Source organism: Squalius cephalus (genome assembly GCF_949319135.1).
Source record: "Squalius cephalus genome assembly, chromosome: 8".
Classification (NCBI taxonomy): Eukaryota; Metazoa; Chordata; class Actinopteri; order Cypriniformes; family Leuciscidae; genus Squalius; species Squalius cephalus.
Genome location: NC_137129.1, coordinates 42320853 through 42336285, shown reverse-complemented (window position 1 = coordinate 42336285; position 15433 = coordinate 42320853). Strand labels below are relative to the sequence as shown.

Here is a 15433-nt window from a genome sequence, read left to right as displayed (position 1 = left end):
TATTTACTTGTATTGTATAGTGTTATGAATGCTTTGGCAATGTAAAGATTTCTTTCACCATGCCAATAAAGCTATTTGAATCTTGAATCTTGAGATTTATTCAGTTCAGTAGACAGGAGTTATTAAGAGGCAATGTTATGACAAGTACACCCCTACTCTTTACGAGAAGTGCAGAAAGGTCATCTCATCTTAAAACATATCATTCAAAGAACAGATGAGTTTTGAATATACAAGAGAGTCCAGATTACTCACTTTCTACTTTTTGTAACTTCTTTGGCAATGGTGTTAAACCTCATTATATACGAATGCATTCAAGACTACTAATGACATTCACGTACACAGCAAAGGTATTTATAAGGAATGCTTGTTTATTTCAGAAATTTACAAACAACTTCCCGTCATCATCTCCTCCCTTCCTCTTTCATCCTCATCACCAAAAATTGTGTTTTAGGTGAACAGATCAATACAGTACAAAGAACATAAAAAAAAATGTAAAAAAGTAGGATGTTGGAACATAATGTCTTTTCTTTTAACCAAATACTTTTTAATTTTCACTTTTTCTTTAATGCAAATGTTTATGTTCAAGTAAGCCAGATATGAGCAGATTCTGCGCAATACGCTGTATTAAATATATCACGAGTTGAGTATTTGCTCTAAATCTGCACAGATTTGTCTTACAAAAACTTCCCCAGAAATGTGATTAAAGATAATAAAGTAACACCAAATTGTCTAGTGATTTGACACAGTCAGAAAAGCTCATAGCTATATGCTATAAGCTATATCCATCTCCTCACTGAAAAGAGTAGGAGATCTTCAGGCACTATCAGTATCTCCTTCGTCTCTTGAGTTTGCATCCGGGATGCAATTGTAGCAAGAACCATCGTTGTGATCATCATTTTCATGATCGATCGTCACGGTCACGAACGAGTACTTTGATACTTGATCGTTCTTGCCCATCTCTACTTTGTAGGAACCTAGTTGCTTGCTCCTGTTCAGATGTTGACGAGTTATCTTGATGATAAATATAATCAGAGCCATCAGAGCCAGCGAAGCCACAATCCAAACCCAAGCAGCTGGAAGGGGAAAGAAACTATTATTAAACGTTTTTACAAATGTTGTAACGGTCTCAGTGTCTCTGGTTTTACTTACAGTGTTGTTCGGTGTCATCAGTTCTGAGATCATCTGTGCTGTTCAGATCATTTCCCTCTGATCCTATGCCAGATTCTGAAGAGGATATTGAAAGATTAGTCACACAGTTTAGTCAAGTCAACTTTAATTATACAGCGCTTTTTACAATACAGAGTGTTTCAAAGCAGGTTTACAGTGATAACAGGAGAATAATGCAACAAGGTTGTAAGAGTGGGACCAGTGTGTGTGTGTTTAAAGGGATACTCCACTTTAAAATGAAAATTCTGTCATACTCACCCTCATGTTGTTTCAATCCTTTATGAATTTCTTTCTTCTGCTGAACAGAAAGGAAGATATTTAGAAGAATATCAGTAATCAGACAGTTTCTGGTCTCATTGACTTCCATAGTATATATTTTTTCCTACTATGGAAGTCAATGGTTCCCAGAAACTGTCTGATTACTGATATTCTTCTAAATATCTTCCTTTCTGTTCAGCAGAAGAAAGAAATTCATAAAGGATTGAAACAACATGAGGGTGAGTATATGATGACAGAATTTTCATTTTAAAGTGGAGTATCCCTTTAAGTCTTGTTTTATTGTATTTTATGTTTGCATGTTGATTTATCGGTGCACATCATTATAGTTTTAATAATCTTGAATCAGAATAACTTCATCTTGCAGCTTCTCTTCTCTAGTATTAGTATTCATTTCCTGTTTAAATTATGAAAAATAAACCTCACCTGTCCACTTTATATGTAATATTTCAATACATCCATTGAATTTCACTCACCTGTGACATTAGTAGTGACCAGTTCTCCTCCTGTTGAGTTCAGGACTCTGTAAATCCCAGCATCACTTGAGTTGAACTCTCTGATGAGCAGACGACCATTGCTGTCGTTCAGTCGATCATTCAGGACACCTCGTCCTCTCCTCCATATCTCTGAGCAAACTGTGCCATTGCAATGCTCAACTGTTTCAGCTTCCAGGGGACGATCATCAAACACCAGCTCTTCACCTTTCCGTACTGTTACGTTAACTGAGGAAAAATGAGATGAGTGAATAGTTGATGGGAACTAGTTCAAGTTTTATTTATAAAGAACATTTACAACAGCCACTAGGCTGCCCAAAGAGCTTTACAGAACAAGATTAAAAGAAGATATAACATGCATACAAAAATGAAAGCAACAAAAAGCCCAAATCAATATTTAAAATCAGTTCTGATCTCACCAAGGACATGGATTTCATAGCTTGTGTAAATTGGATCACCGTTGCCATAAGTAATTAAAGTGTATTTTCCAGCATCAGTGGTCTTCAAGTCTTTAATAATAAGACCACAAAGATCACTCTCATTCACCCGGCCCTTGAATTGTTCGTTCTGTTGAGCACCATAAGCGACTTTGGGTCCAAATGTTAGGTGAAAGGTTAAGTTCTCTCCGATGCTCTTATTACAAGCCAGGGAAACACTTCCATCTTTTTGTCCGTGGACAGTTAGAGAAGCAGCACCTAGATATAAAAACACTGTTGAATCACTATATAATATTGATACTGATGTTGTTTTTAATGTCCAATTTACAAATAATTTCTCTTTACATTACACACACTCACCAGACAAATGTAACACCAGCAAACTGAAGAGGCACCTGATAAAAAAAATAAAACAGGGTGGTTATATAATGTTTGGGACTCGAAATGAAAAGTAGTAAAAGTTAAGAGGACAACTCGTTCACAACATTCTCACTCGTTCAAACACAGACCACAACAACTCTAAACTCAATTCCAACTCTACACCACATCAGACAAAGCTGCACAAAAACTTCAATGGACCTTGTGTCTGTCTTCATTGTGCTGTATTTAAACTTAAATTGAACAAGATTTCCTTCTTTTTTTTTTGCCTCACTTTGTGAACCAGTACTGAACAACTTCCCATTCCCATTACACATTAAAGTATTAGTTCACCTCAAAATGAAAATTTCCTGATAATTTACTCACCCCAATGCCATCCAAGATGTAAATGTCTTTCTTCAGTGGAAAAGAAATTAAGTTTTTAAGGAAAACATTTCAGGATTTTTCTCCACACAATGGACTTCAATCTCAACCAGAATGTTGAAGTCCAAATCAATGCAGTTTCAAAGTGCTCTGCACGATCCCAGCTGAGGAATAGGGTCTTATCTAGTGAAATGATCGGTCATTTTCAAAACAAATAAAATAAATATCCCTTAATCGCTGTTAAAAAAGGACAACACTTAAGGTGTTTGGGGTCATTTTGACTTTTAAAAAACTTTTAAAGAGCGATTGCATAAGGAAATATAATTTTTTTATATGGAAACCTATATATCATTTTTCTTATTTACTTCTCAACTATACATTTATGCTGTGTTTTTGTGGAAATTTTGAAGTTTTATACCTATTTACTGCACAATTACATAACTAGGCCATAAATTGGCTCATGAAAAATGATTTTTTAAAGAAAAAATCACTTAAATGATGATCTTAATTAAATCTAAATAGTTTTTGGACATTGCTCTATGTGTTAGGGATAGAATACTGCCATCTAAAGGTTAGTCGAAAAAACGTATTTCTTATAGGTAAGGAATTAAAGTGCAATGGCCAAATGTATCCAATTGAATAGAGGGCCATAGAGAATCATTCATTCACTCATTCAACTTCTCCTCACAACTTTGATATATATATTTTGTGAATATTTATTTAAACATTTTGAAATACATAAAAAATCTGTATTTTTGTCAGAGTTAGAATTTGTTGTTGTTTTCTGATATATCTTGAATTATCTGCTTTTGCAAATTATTATACATACATTTACAGAACCATTACAAGTCACCACTATGACATGACTGTGGTGTGTGTGTGTGTGTGTGTGTGTGTGTGTGTGTGGGGTGGGGGTGGGGGTGGAGGGGGGGGGGGGGGGACAAGCTTGTTCCATGTTGCATATGTGACATTTTTCAGATTTATGCCAGTTTAGTTGATTTTATTTGCCAATTTCTATAAAAATGCTCTCTGTTGCAGTGACATACATGTGTGTGTTTGTGTATGAGATAGAAAGTTCATTCCACTTTGGGTTTATGCTCTAGGACCAGACCTTGATTTAAATGTAAATTTTTTTAGATTTATGCCAGTTTTGTTTATTTTATTTGCCAATTTCTGTAAAAATGCTCTCTGTTGCAAACACATACATTTGTGTGTTTGTTTATGTGTTTGTGTGTGTGTGTGTGTGTGTGTGTATGAGATAGAAAGTTCGTTCTACTTTTTATTTATGCTCTAGGACCAGACCTTGGTTTATATGTAGAAATTTTCAGATTTATAATGGATTTACTTTTATTTTTTTGACAAACAAAATTAAAAAAAGTCATTTTTTTCATTTTCCCATTCATTTTCAATGTGGGGTCATTTTGACCCCAAACACCTTAAAAGGTAAAAAAAAAAATTTACACACCTTTAGAACAACCAAATCAAGCCCAGTTTTTTTGTGCATGTTTAGATAGGTTATTTAGTTAAAGTTCCAGAGTTTCATGCCCCTGAGATGAAGGTAACATTTTTAAAAAAATGAAAAAAGTCCAGTGGGGTCATTTTGACCCCAAACAGCAATTAAAGGATATATATATATATATATATATATATATATATATATATATATATATATATATATATATATATATATATATATTAGAGGTGGGCATAGATTAATTTTTTTAATCTAGATTAATCTAGATTAATTTTGAAATTAATCTAGATTAATCTAGATTAATTTTGAAATTAATCTAGATTAATCTAGATTAATTTTGAAATTAATCTAGATTAATCTAGATTAAAATGGCTCATTTGAATTCTGCCGAAGGCATTCAGAATATGTGTGCTACCCAAATAATGACTATAAAAGTAAGTCTTTGAGAACGGGTTTCTCAAGCCAGGTGGCGCATTAGACCAGGTGCTCATCTCCTGTTTCCACAATGCATCACAAACTGCTTGAGAAAGCTGTTCTACTCATAGACTGTAAAGGTTACTACTGTACTGTTACCGTCCATAGGCAACATAGGCCTATGTTATTATCAACTACTATAGGCTATCAATTAGGGATGGGCGATATGGCCTAAAATCTATATTGAGATATACATTGCAGCCTCTTGCGATAACGATATATATTATAATAAAACCATTTCAGAACAGGTTACACAGACCCTGCTAAACAACTGCTAAATGTATTTTTTTGAAAGGGTGTATGTAGTTTTGAGAACATATATTGTGCAAAACTGTGAGTATACAACATAATTTTGCAGATAAATAAAATTTAAGTACACTAGCTGCAGAGACTTAAGTAGGTCTAATGTTTATTATAGCTTTGAGCTTATGAAACCCCAAATTTAAAGTTATAATATTGTCTAACTGATGTCTTTTCAGTTAAAAAGAAACACAACAACGATTCTTAAAATCGGGCGTAGACAGAGATTATGTGTTAACGTTACACCACTAAGATATATTGGAATGAGAATAATACGCGCGCGCTGGTATTCAGTGATATCATGTTTCGTTTTGAATTTGAGGTGAACAGATTAGTCGTGTGTTAACTTACCGAACCGTTACTCCACACACTCTGTCTATAGTTTGCTGCTGTTTGTCGGACGGCTTAAATCCGAACCAAGTCCAAATAATGGATGTTGCTGCTTTCACTTTCAGCCGTGTTTACTTAAGATGACGACGAATATGCGTTGCAGCCGGGTTTACCTCGCGGCCGCGGGTAGATTGTGTATAGCTTGTGTAGTATAGTATAGAGCCATCTCCCAACCCAACTTGGGGAATAGATTAACGGCGATATTTTTTTTATCGCGCGATAAGAGTCTCGCGTTAACGCCGATAACGGCCCACCACTAATATATATATATACACTTTTTAACGACAAATGCCCGTCTTGTACCATCTCTGAGATGCAGTGAATGTATTACGTCATCATGTTGGAAAGGTCACAAAAAAAAACACCAAACAAATTCATTAATTAATTAAAACAAAGATGTCAGACGATTTTGAAGTTGGAGGAGAAAATGAGATGGAATTTTTCGCCCTTCCCTACCTTTTTGAACCGGAGTACACAGACAAATAACTTGGATAGATGACGTGACGCGTGACCTTTCCAACGTGATGACGTAATGCCTGGCTTCGAAGACCAGCACAAGACGAACAATTGTGGTTAAAAAGTATATAAATTGTTTGTTTTTTTAGAAAATGACCGATCATTTCACTAGATAAGACCCTATTCCTCAGCTGGGATCGTGCAGAGCACTTTGAAACTGCATTGATTTGGACTTCAACATTTTGGTTGAGATTGAAGTCCATTGTGTGGAGAAAAATCCTGAAATGTTTTCCTCAAAAAACTTAATTTCTTTTCCTCTGAATCTTGGATGCCATTGGGGTGAGTAAATAAGGAAATTGGCAGTGATCTCAAACTCAATTCCTGGAGGGCCACAGCTCTGCACAGTTTTGCTCCAACCCTAATCAAACACACCTGATCCAGCTAATCAAGGTCTTCAGGATTACTAGAAACTTCCTCGCAGGTGTGAGCAGATGTGAGTTGGAGCTAAACTGTGCAGAGCTGTGGCCCTCCAGGAATTGAGTTTGAGATCACTTCTCTCACCACATGCACAAACGTCTAACTGAACACCATCTTTGGAAATTAAAGTACTTTAGAAGTTATGCAGATAAATATGAATGGAGGTGGATATACTTGTAATGTCATGTGCTCCATGATTTTTCAATTAAAGCCAATTATTATAGTCACTCCAACAGAGGTTGCCAGTAACTCATAGATCTCAGCTACAGATCAGGGCTGCGTTTCCCAAATCCTCCATTACTCTACATTGGTGTTGTCAAAAGACCCGGTACTTCGGTACCAAGTCGATACTAAAAACTACTAGCCTACTGTATCGTAAATAAGTCATGTTGAAGAGTGTTGTTAATTGGGCACGACGCGAAGCAGTTTATTCACGATACTCTTGTACCCTAATTGCGTAGGGGAGCGCGGGGCACAACCTAACGCGGGGTTAGTTGTAACACGCTTGTTTTAAGTACTTACGCACATGCTTGCATGACGAAACTTTGTGTATTTACTAGTTGCCATATCAACACTATATAGAAAAAAAAATATTCCGCCAATTTTTTTTTGTTTGGAAGATATCCATAGACATTTATTAAACCATAGCAAAAGTAGATTTCTTAAGTTAATTTTTCATCTCTATTTTTTGTGTTTACTTAAAATTAGACAAATCTGATATTATTTTAATCTCCAATATGTTATTTAACAGTTGAGATAGTTATTTAATGTTTCGCTAACTAGCAGAAGACACTAGCAGGGTTTAAATCCCAGTTGTGCAGGTGGGGGCATGTTGTAACACTGCGTTACAATGTGCCCCTATTAGAAATATGCTATTATATTCTATACTTTTATTAACTCTATTGTGAAAACATGAGAAAAAGGTGAATAAAGACTGAGTGTCAATGTTCAGAAATTACTAATTATTTATTTGTTTTGAACTATGTTGTATAGCTGTGTTTTCATGTGTTCGTAGTCAAAACTCAAAAATGAGTTTATATTTAATTATTAAAAAATGCCATTATTTTATATGAAAAAGTTAATAATTGTATTTTATTTAGAATTTTTTTTAGTTTGTTTTGTATATTTTTTTTTATTAGATCAGATAACATTTTAAGCTGTCATATGTCATGTTACAATGTGCCCCACACATGTTACAATGTACCCCACCTATGGGGCATGTTGTCACATTTCACTTCCATTCTTTCGGGGTATATCAAGAAAAAAGTATATACTGTATTAATGAAACAAAAACACATAATTGTACTAGACATGTGGGAAAAAATAAATACTCTGAACCATAAGTAGATTTACACAAACTGAGAAAGTCAAAAAGCGTTACTTTGTGCCCCGCTCTCCCCTACCGATGGTACCGAGGACTCGTTCAAACCCGGTTCCTTGATGCGCATGCATGCACTGAGCGCGTGCAGTTGCGCGTCCTCTTTATTAAAGCGCTGAGACATGGCGACCGGCGGTGCTGCTGATGTGGTGGCTGTGAATCCACTTGTTGATAAGAAAGGAGGAAATAGACACATATGGAAATATTTTGGATTAGGCTAATGTCACGTTGCCATAAGTGGCCGTTCACACGTGCAGATTCGTTATTCCAAATGTAATAGAAGCGACGCGGCGCGTTCATGTTCATGGTTGCATAGCAACGACAGACGCCACGGGAGAGCAAGCGCTTGTGGAAAGGAGAAACTTGTCGATCTCCGAATGCAATGTTACATGAAGAGAGTGAAGATGGAAAGCTTTTAAAGATTAGTTCCATATAAATTCACGGATAATTTGTTGTTTTGTCGTTAGTGAAAATCAATATTGACCTTGTATTTGAAAAAGGATCCTCATATAAAAACAATACTAAAATTCAGAGTAAGTTCATTCACATTCGGAGATCGACTATTTTTGAAATGGTGCGAGCTGCGCTCTCCATGATGACGAGGAAGTATCAGCAAAGAATTTATTGATTTCAAGCCCTTTGGTACCAAATTGGTACCGAGAACTAGGGCTGAACGATATATCGTTATCGTATCTATATCGAGATATGAACTTTCAAGATATTACTATCGAAAAAAGCAACGATATAGACGATATAGATTTTCCCTCTCCGCGCTCGCCCTGCATACAACTCTGGCAGTCACAACAAACATCAGTTTTACGAGTGCCCTTGAATGCACCGCTAAAGCCAGCGCGCGCACACTACCAGGGACGTGGGAACTATATTGTGAGAGGGGGGGCGGCGTTTCCATGGTGACGCGTCATTGCTTGTCACGTGACACACCGCAACAGCGCTGAATGAATGATGATCTGCTTTTATGTAATTTTTCCTTTTTTATTCAGAATATTCACAAATGTGTTAGCTATGGCATGAAATATCTGATATTCCGATTGTCAAATACATGCAAGTGGAAGTATATTGTTGTTTAAACACCTTTATAACGATCGCGTTAGTTGAGCTGTATGCGCGATGGGCGCCGCCGTGTTAGTTTGTGCCGCAGACGCAGGTCAGAGAATCGGATCTGTTGGATTTACAACCTCTATGTTTACAACATGTGAATTCATCCACTTCTCCCGAAATACTTAAAAGTAAGTGGCTGGTGAACTGGGAATAGAATAGAGTAAACATTGTTACTTACACAATCAGTGTGTATCTGATATGAATAAAACGTGTCGAATTATAATGGAAAGGATTATTATTACCTCTTCCATAGACATCAGTGTGTATTTTACAAACTCTAAATGTATTGTTTGTTTAGTACTTAGTCATATCGTATTGTATCGATATCGAGATATCTGGCATGAAAATCGAGATATGAAATTTTATCCATATCGTTCAGCCCTACCGAGAACCGTGGATTTTCACTGGTATTGGTACCGAATACTGACATTTTTTTAAGCTGAACCTTATCGTTATTACGTGTTTCCCGAAACGTTCTTAGTTAAGTACACCTTCTGTAAGTCATACGTTTGTTAGGTTGGTCTGGACCACTCTTAGCTTTATCTTATCACTGTTGACCGTCTATAGGAATATAATTCTGAAGTTGTAATAAACCCAGTGTTCAATTATTCTAATTCAAGTGTTTTCATGCAAAGAATAACATTGTCATTACACTGATTGTTGATAGCTTTATAATGATATTATCCAAAGGTACATCAGCTGGCAAACATTAGCCAGTAAAGGCTTATGCATCTATTTACAGTTTCATTTTATCCGCTTTGGTACTATTTTCACAAGTAAGGTGTACATTTTTAGTGCTAATATCACAATAGATCATCAAAAGTGAACTTTTTTTCAAACATTTCATCATGTTTTCAATTGTGTTAGTACAATACTCAAAATGAAAAGTATCCTTTTCACAACACAAAATAACTTTCATCTATATTAATGTTTCATTCACAGTGGCCGCCTTTCATAATGCCATTACTATCAAACTTTTAATTTGCATCTCTTCTTGTTCAGTTTAATACATATATCTATTATTGAATCCAACTGATCTTAATGGTTAATCAATGAATAATTTGGTACATCTATAGATTTCTATAGATACAGATTCTGTAGATATAGTTTCTACTTTGTTTGCAATTTCTGATACAGATAAACACATGTAATTATTTTTACATTATAAGCGATTTTTCTTAGAATTATAACCACTAGGTTCAAAGTGTGTGTGTGTGTGTGTGTGTACCAGGAAATGATGGGTGTGTGAAGACTGCCACATTACTGTAACTCATCTGTCATCTGTAAAGGACACCTACAGGACAGTCATGACACAATGACATTTAAGTATAACAATAGTGAAAGCATGAGATCATGTTTTAAAAGAAGTGTGATCAGTTTGGATTTTTGTACTAAGAGTTTTGAAAATGTTCACCTCACTTGTGAAAATAGTACCAAAGCGAATAAAAAAATAAACAAACACTTTAGTATGATTTATGCGCCGTTATCCACATGAGGACGTACAGTATATGTCCCCACAAGGACAAGGATTTCAGATATTGCCATCTTTGTAGAGACATTTTGTCCCCATAATGTAGAGTTTACCAGGACACACAGACCACACACACACACACACACACACACTTTGAACAGTGGTTATAATCTAAGAAAAATCACTTATAATGTAAAACGAATTCATTACATTTGGTTATCTGTAGAATACTATATCTATAGAATCTGTATCTATAGATGTACCAAATGATTTATTGATTAACCATTAAGATCAGTTGGATTAAATAATAGACAAATGTATTAAACTGAACAAGAAGAGATGCAAATCAAAAGTGTGATAGTAATGGCATTGTGAAAGGCAGGATCAGGATCACAGCAAATAATCCTGTCTCTTTAATTACACAATTACTAGACTTGAACACCATTTAACAACTCAAGCCTTCACTACACCAGTGTGCTCATCATCTACACACAGAATATGATCACAGAGAGAAAGGGACTTACCAGTGGAGCATATTCCCTCTCTCCGTGGATTTGTCCTGGAGGAACGCTTTCTCTTCTTGTCCTTTCTTCTACCCTGACTGACTCGATAGCATTGCCCTATCATAGATCCCACTTCTGTTCTTCTGCTCCAAATCCATTCTGTGAATACAAATCACAAATATACAATAACATGGAGTAGTAAAAAAATCTCACAACATCAACATGATCATATAAGCATTAGAACTTTCTTTTTAGTAACTGTGAAAAAAATGCATTAGTCCTTGTTGACAATTGATCTAGATTGTCCTAAACATTTGTCATCTTGTGTCCGATATGCTATATTGCGTAATTCTAATTATAATAGGGTTTATTTTCATTATTTTGTTGTAGTATGTAGTTTTGGCAATCGGAAAGAGTTTTCAGTTTTCCAACTGTGATTAAAATGTATTGCTCAATGTGAAAATAATATTACTATTATTGTAAGTAATATCATACAAACAAGATATTTCTTCATCCATGTTTTAATATCAAACATACAGTTCTGTCATGCAACATCTTATGTGACAAAAAATAAAAATGCAATGTTTTAGAAATTTGGGTAGATTTCATTTGGCCCTTTAAAGGGTGGCTTAATATAGTTTAATTGTGAACAAACATGTCTACATTAATTCTCAAGGTCTAACAAACATGTGGAGAGCATTTCATTCCCCACTGATGGTAAATTAATATTGTGAGAACTTTCTATTCATCAAATAATCCTGAAAAATGGTACACAACTGTTTTCAACATTGATGATAATAATCATATTTTTTTCCTGAGCATCAAATCATCATATTAGGAGGATTTCTGAGGGATCATGTGACACTGAAGGACTGCAGTAATGATGCTGAAAATTCAGCTTTGCCAACACAGAAATAAATTGCATTTTAAAATATATTCAAATAGAAAAATTATTTTAAATTGTAAAACTATTTCATATTATTGTTTTTGCTGTATTTGGATCAAATAAATGAAGCCTTGGTGAGCAGAAGAGACTTCTTTTAAAACATTTAAAAACTAAAGCTGATGCTCTGCGTGTTTTTCTGACGCGTTCATGTAATTTAATTTACGAGATTTTATTTCGTCCATTAGATCGATAATCTGTAAAAATCCATACATTCACTCACCCATAGACTCCCCCCAATATGAAATCAGGACAGAAGTGGTTGAAAGTGTATAAAAGAGACGGATTAAAACACCAGGTGTAAACGGGAATGTGCCCCTCGTTTACTCGTGATCCGATCGACCATAACACATCTGAATACCAGATGTAATAAACAGTAGATGTCGATGCGTCCGATTGTTAAAGGCACAAAAAGCCGAAAAGAACAGACAGACTATTTGTGGAGAATAAAATCTGATGCTCCTCCTCAGTTCTCCACACTTCCTAATGCTCTTCTTCTTGTTCATACAACGTTTAGGTGTATTACCGCGGCGCCCCCCTCTAGTGGGCATCATTAGCTATAGCCTATTTTTTTTTTTTTTTTTTTTTTTTTTATAAAGGCTACAACAACATATATTCTACAGTCTTTTATTTAATTCTGTATTTTTCAGATATTGTATAAGAAATGTGACACTGTCTTCATATGATTTCATATGAAAGTAGGACATATCAATATAACATGCTCTACAGTTTCCTTTAGATTTTAATTTTTAAGTCACTTGTTTTCACAAAAGTCTTTATACTATTGTTTCTTTGTTGTTTTTTTTTATTATTTTTGTTTTTTTTATTTCTCCGTTATTCTGCCTTAATCTACGATTCTTTAAATGTTATAAAACCATCTTCCTGTTCTTTCTTCCTGCCACTGTTTTTGCAATCTATCCCTCACAAGTTGTTAATTAAATATTTCATTTCAGTCTTACTATATTTTACCTAATGCAAAACGTAGTCTATTTGTACAAAACATTTCCGTAAGAAGTGAGTGTTGAAGTAGGCTAGGCTAGTTTACTCAATTCTGCAGTAATAATCCTATTCGGACTCGAGAAATAGGCCTACGTCTTCCCTGTTGTTACCAAACCGCTCTTACTTCCCGTTGTTTATCCCTCCTCCTTATCCCACATTTATTTTTGCCCTTGGATTTCAAATGTGCATTATATCGATCGTGTTAGTGTGCATTAGCTGTATTCGTGTAGGCCTGTGTGTGTGCATATCTACTCACTTAATCCCATGACCGCCAGTTCTCTTCTAGCTTTCAACGGAGCCACAATCCAGTTTACTCCCTTCTTCCCAATATTCACTTCACTGCTGCAAATCATTTTTCTTTTATTCATACTCCCATATATCCGACTAATTTATCTAGTACTTTTTAGATACTGTGCCAAAATCGACCTGGTGCCTATTTTTATGGATTTAATGTTGCAAAATCCTCAATTCTGGTCTTTGCTTTTCTTTTCCTTTCGCCTCCTACATAAACTGCTTCCTTTCCTCTGTATAATCTCCAGTAATGCTCTACCGATTCACGCATTTTGTCCTATTCGGCGTGTTATCTTTCTGTTTGTCCTTTCGGTAGGCTACTTTCCTGCAAAGATCTAGAGAGCGACAAACTCCACCCAGGCAGGTTTGCACTCAGCGCTCGTGTTTGATTCCTATTGGTCGTTTCTCAAACCTAAGAAAAACTCTCCTAACCAAGGGCGTAGGTTTGGCCTCAGCTTTGGTGGGGACATCCCCCCTCCCCCGGAATTATTTTGTTGTAAGATATACCAGTGCTTTAATGGCGATTTCAGACTGTTGGCAATACAGAATATCACAATACAGAAGTGAATCTACTTCATCTCATTATATTGTATCCTGACCCCAATACACCATCCTGTATACTGTCCCTAAAGAGCTAGTATAACTGTATAATCTCAAAAATGCACTCTCAAAAAATAAAAATTAAAACCTGAGACTGTGTAATGCTGAACAACCAAACGTTTTATTAACATAAATTATTAAATAATGAACAAATGAATAAAATACACACGTATCATAGTATGCATTCAACACAACAAATCCATTATTATTATCTATTATTACTATTATCCATGATTACAGTATTCCATTAATACTAAAATTGTATCTACTATTCTATATCAAATTCTATTGATATATTCTATTCTTAAATATTAAATTATTAGGCTACACTCACTCACAAATACATTACATACATTACATAAATAGAATGTAGAAACGAAAAATGTCTCAGATCCACTGTTTATGTTGACTGCAAGATTCTAAGTTAAGGTCAGCTAATTAACATTCAGTGACTTGCTAACGTAGCATTCTATCATGATAGCGCGACTTCTATGAGTCTATCAGTGCTGTGCTGCACAGCCTAATCAATACTCTTAACCTTAGTTGAAAGATTGCTGCTGCTAGGTTTAACTGTAACAACATCCTGGGTAACACACTATCACCAATACTATTTTCCACAGTAGAATCTGCATTTGAAAGCCTGGTCAGTCACTACTACTAGTGATGTGACATTTGAACCGAGGCGTCGGAGCGTGTGTCGAGAAAAAGTGGGCGTGCCAGATGAAGCCGCGATTCGAGGCTTGTGTTGTTAATGTGAAAATCACGTGACTAATGACAAACGAGGCCTCGGTTTGTGCGGATACGTCATCGGTTCGGTCTGAGTGTCGCTTCCGGATAAAATGCGGTTCGAAACTCGTGCCACCTTGTGGGTGTTGATCAGGAGTAGAAGAAGCAGTTGTAGTAGTGTCAGAGAGTCAGAAAACTATCACTGTCAGTGTCGTTATTGTGTCATATGTGAGGGCTGTATATTATTACATTATCAGGTTAGAATAGTTGTAGCCTAGTATATTATTATTATAGTAGGCCTCGCTATAGTCTTGTTATATTAATTAGATAAGATTATTTGGATTGCTCTGGATTTTTGCATCTGGACTGGACTGTTTTTTTATTTGGATTGCCCTTTTGGAATTGTTTGCTTTTTGTGACTCTTCCTTTTTCCTGGTAATGGAGCCAGCAAGAAAGAGGGAATCCTCCCCTGTCTGGGCTCAACAGAAGCATCAGTATCCTCATTTATACCAGATGACACTGGCATTTATACGTTCCCCTGCATCCTCTGGTCCTTGTGAAATTATCTTTTCCAAGGCTAGAGAGATTTTGTCCAAGAAGAGGAATTGTCTAAACCCCAACACACTTGAAATAATTCTGTTTCTCAATAAAAAGTCTATTGTAATCCTTCCTTCCGGACTATTCTGTTGCAGTTTACTTTAATCTGTTATCTATAAT

At 35.5% G+C, this 15433-nt stretch overlaps 2 protein-coding genes across 3 annotated transcripts in view; one reads left to right on the top strand and one right to left on the bottom strand.

Annotated features, from left to right (window-relative positions):
* The window catches only part of LOC307163748 (uncharacterized protein), a 238057-nt gene that overhangs the window by 185768 nt on the left and 36856 nt on the right, over positions 1 to 15433 (top strand). The gene's annotated exons all lie outside the window — the stretch shown is intronic.
* LOC307163719 (uncharacterized protein) lies at positions 6 to 13773 on the bottom strand. Of its 2 annotated transcripts, XM_079879931.1 has the most exons (7): positions 13356 to 13773; positions 11179 to 11316; positions 2735 to 2769; positions 2357 to 2632; positions 1920 to 2165; positions 1150 to 1224; positions 6 to 1073 (listed from the first exon to the last, which is right to left on the bottom strand). In XM_079879931.1, exons 2-7 carry the CDS (start codon positions 11187 to 11189, stop codon positions 814 to 816), a joined length of 903 nt encoding a protein of 300 aa, XP_079736057.1. In that variant the 5' UTR covers positions 11190 to 11316; positions 13356 to 13773; the 3' UTR covers positions 6 to 813. The 2 variants fall into 2 exon arrangements, with proteins under 2 accessions (XP_079736057.1, XP_079736058.1); XM_079879932.1 differs by lacking the exons at positions 2357 to 2632; positions 2735 to 2769 and having other exon boundaries at positions 13356 to 13737.

Excerpts from the sequence above, each read along its gene's own strand:
- LOC307163719 (XM_079879931.1), bottom strand. Across the intron at positions 2,633-2,734 it reads GCTGGTGTTACATTTGTCTG|GTGCTGCTTCTCTAACTGTC; the intron begins GTGAGTGTGTGT and ends TTTTATATCTAG. Across the intron at positions 1,225-1,919 it reads GGTCACTACTAATGTCACAG|AATCTGGCATAGGATCAGAG; the intron begins GTGAGTGAAATT and ends TATCCTCTTCAG.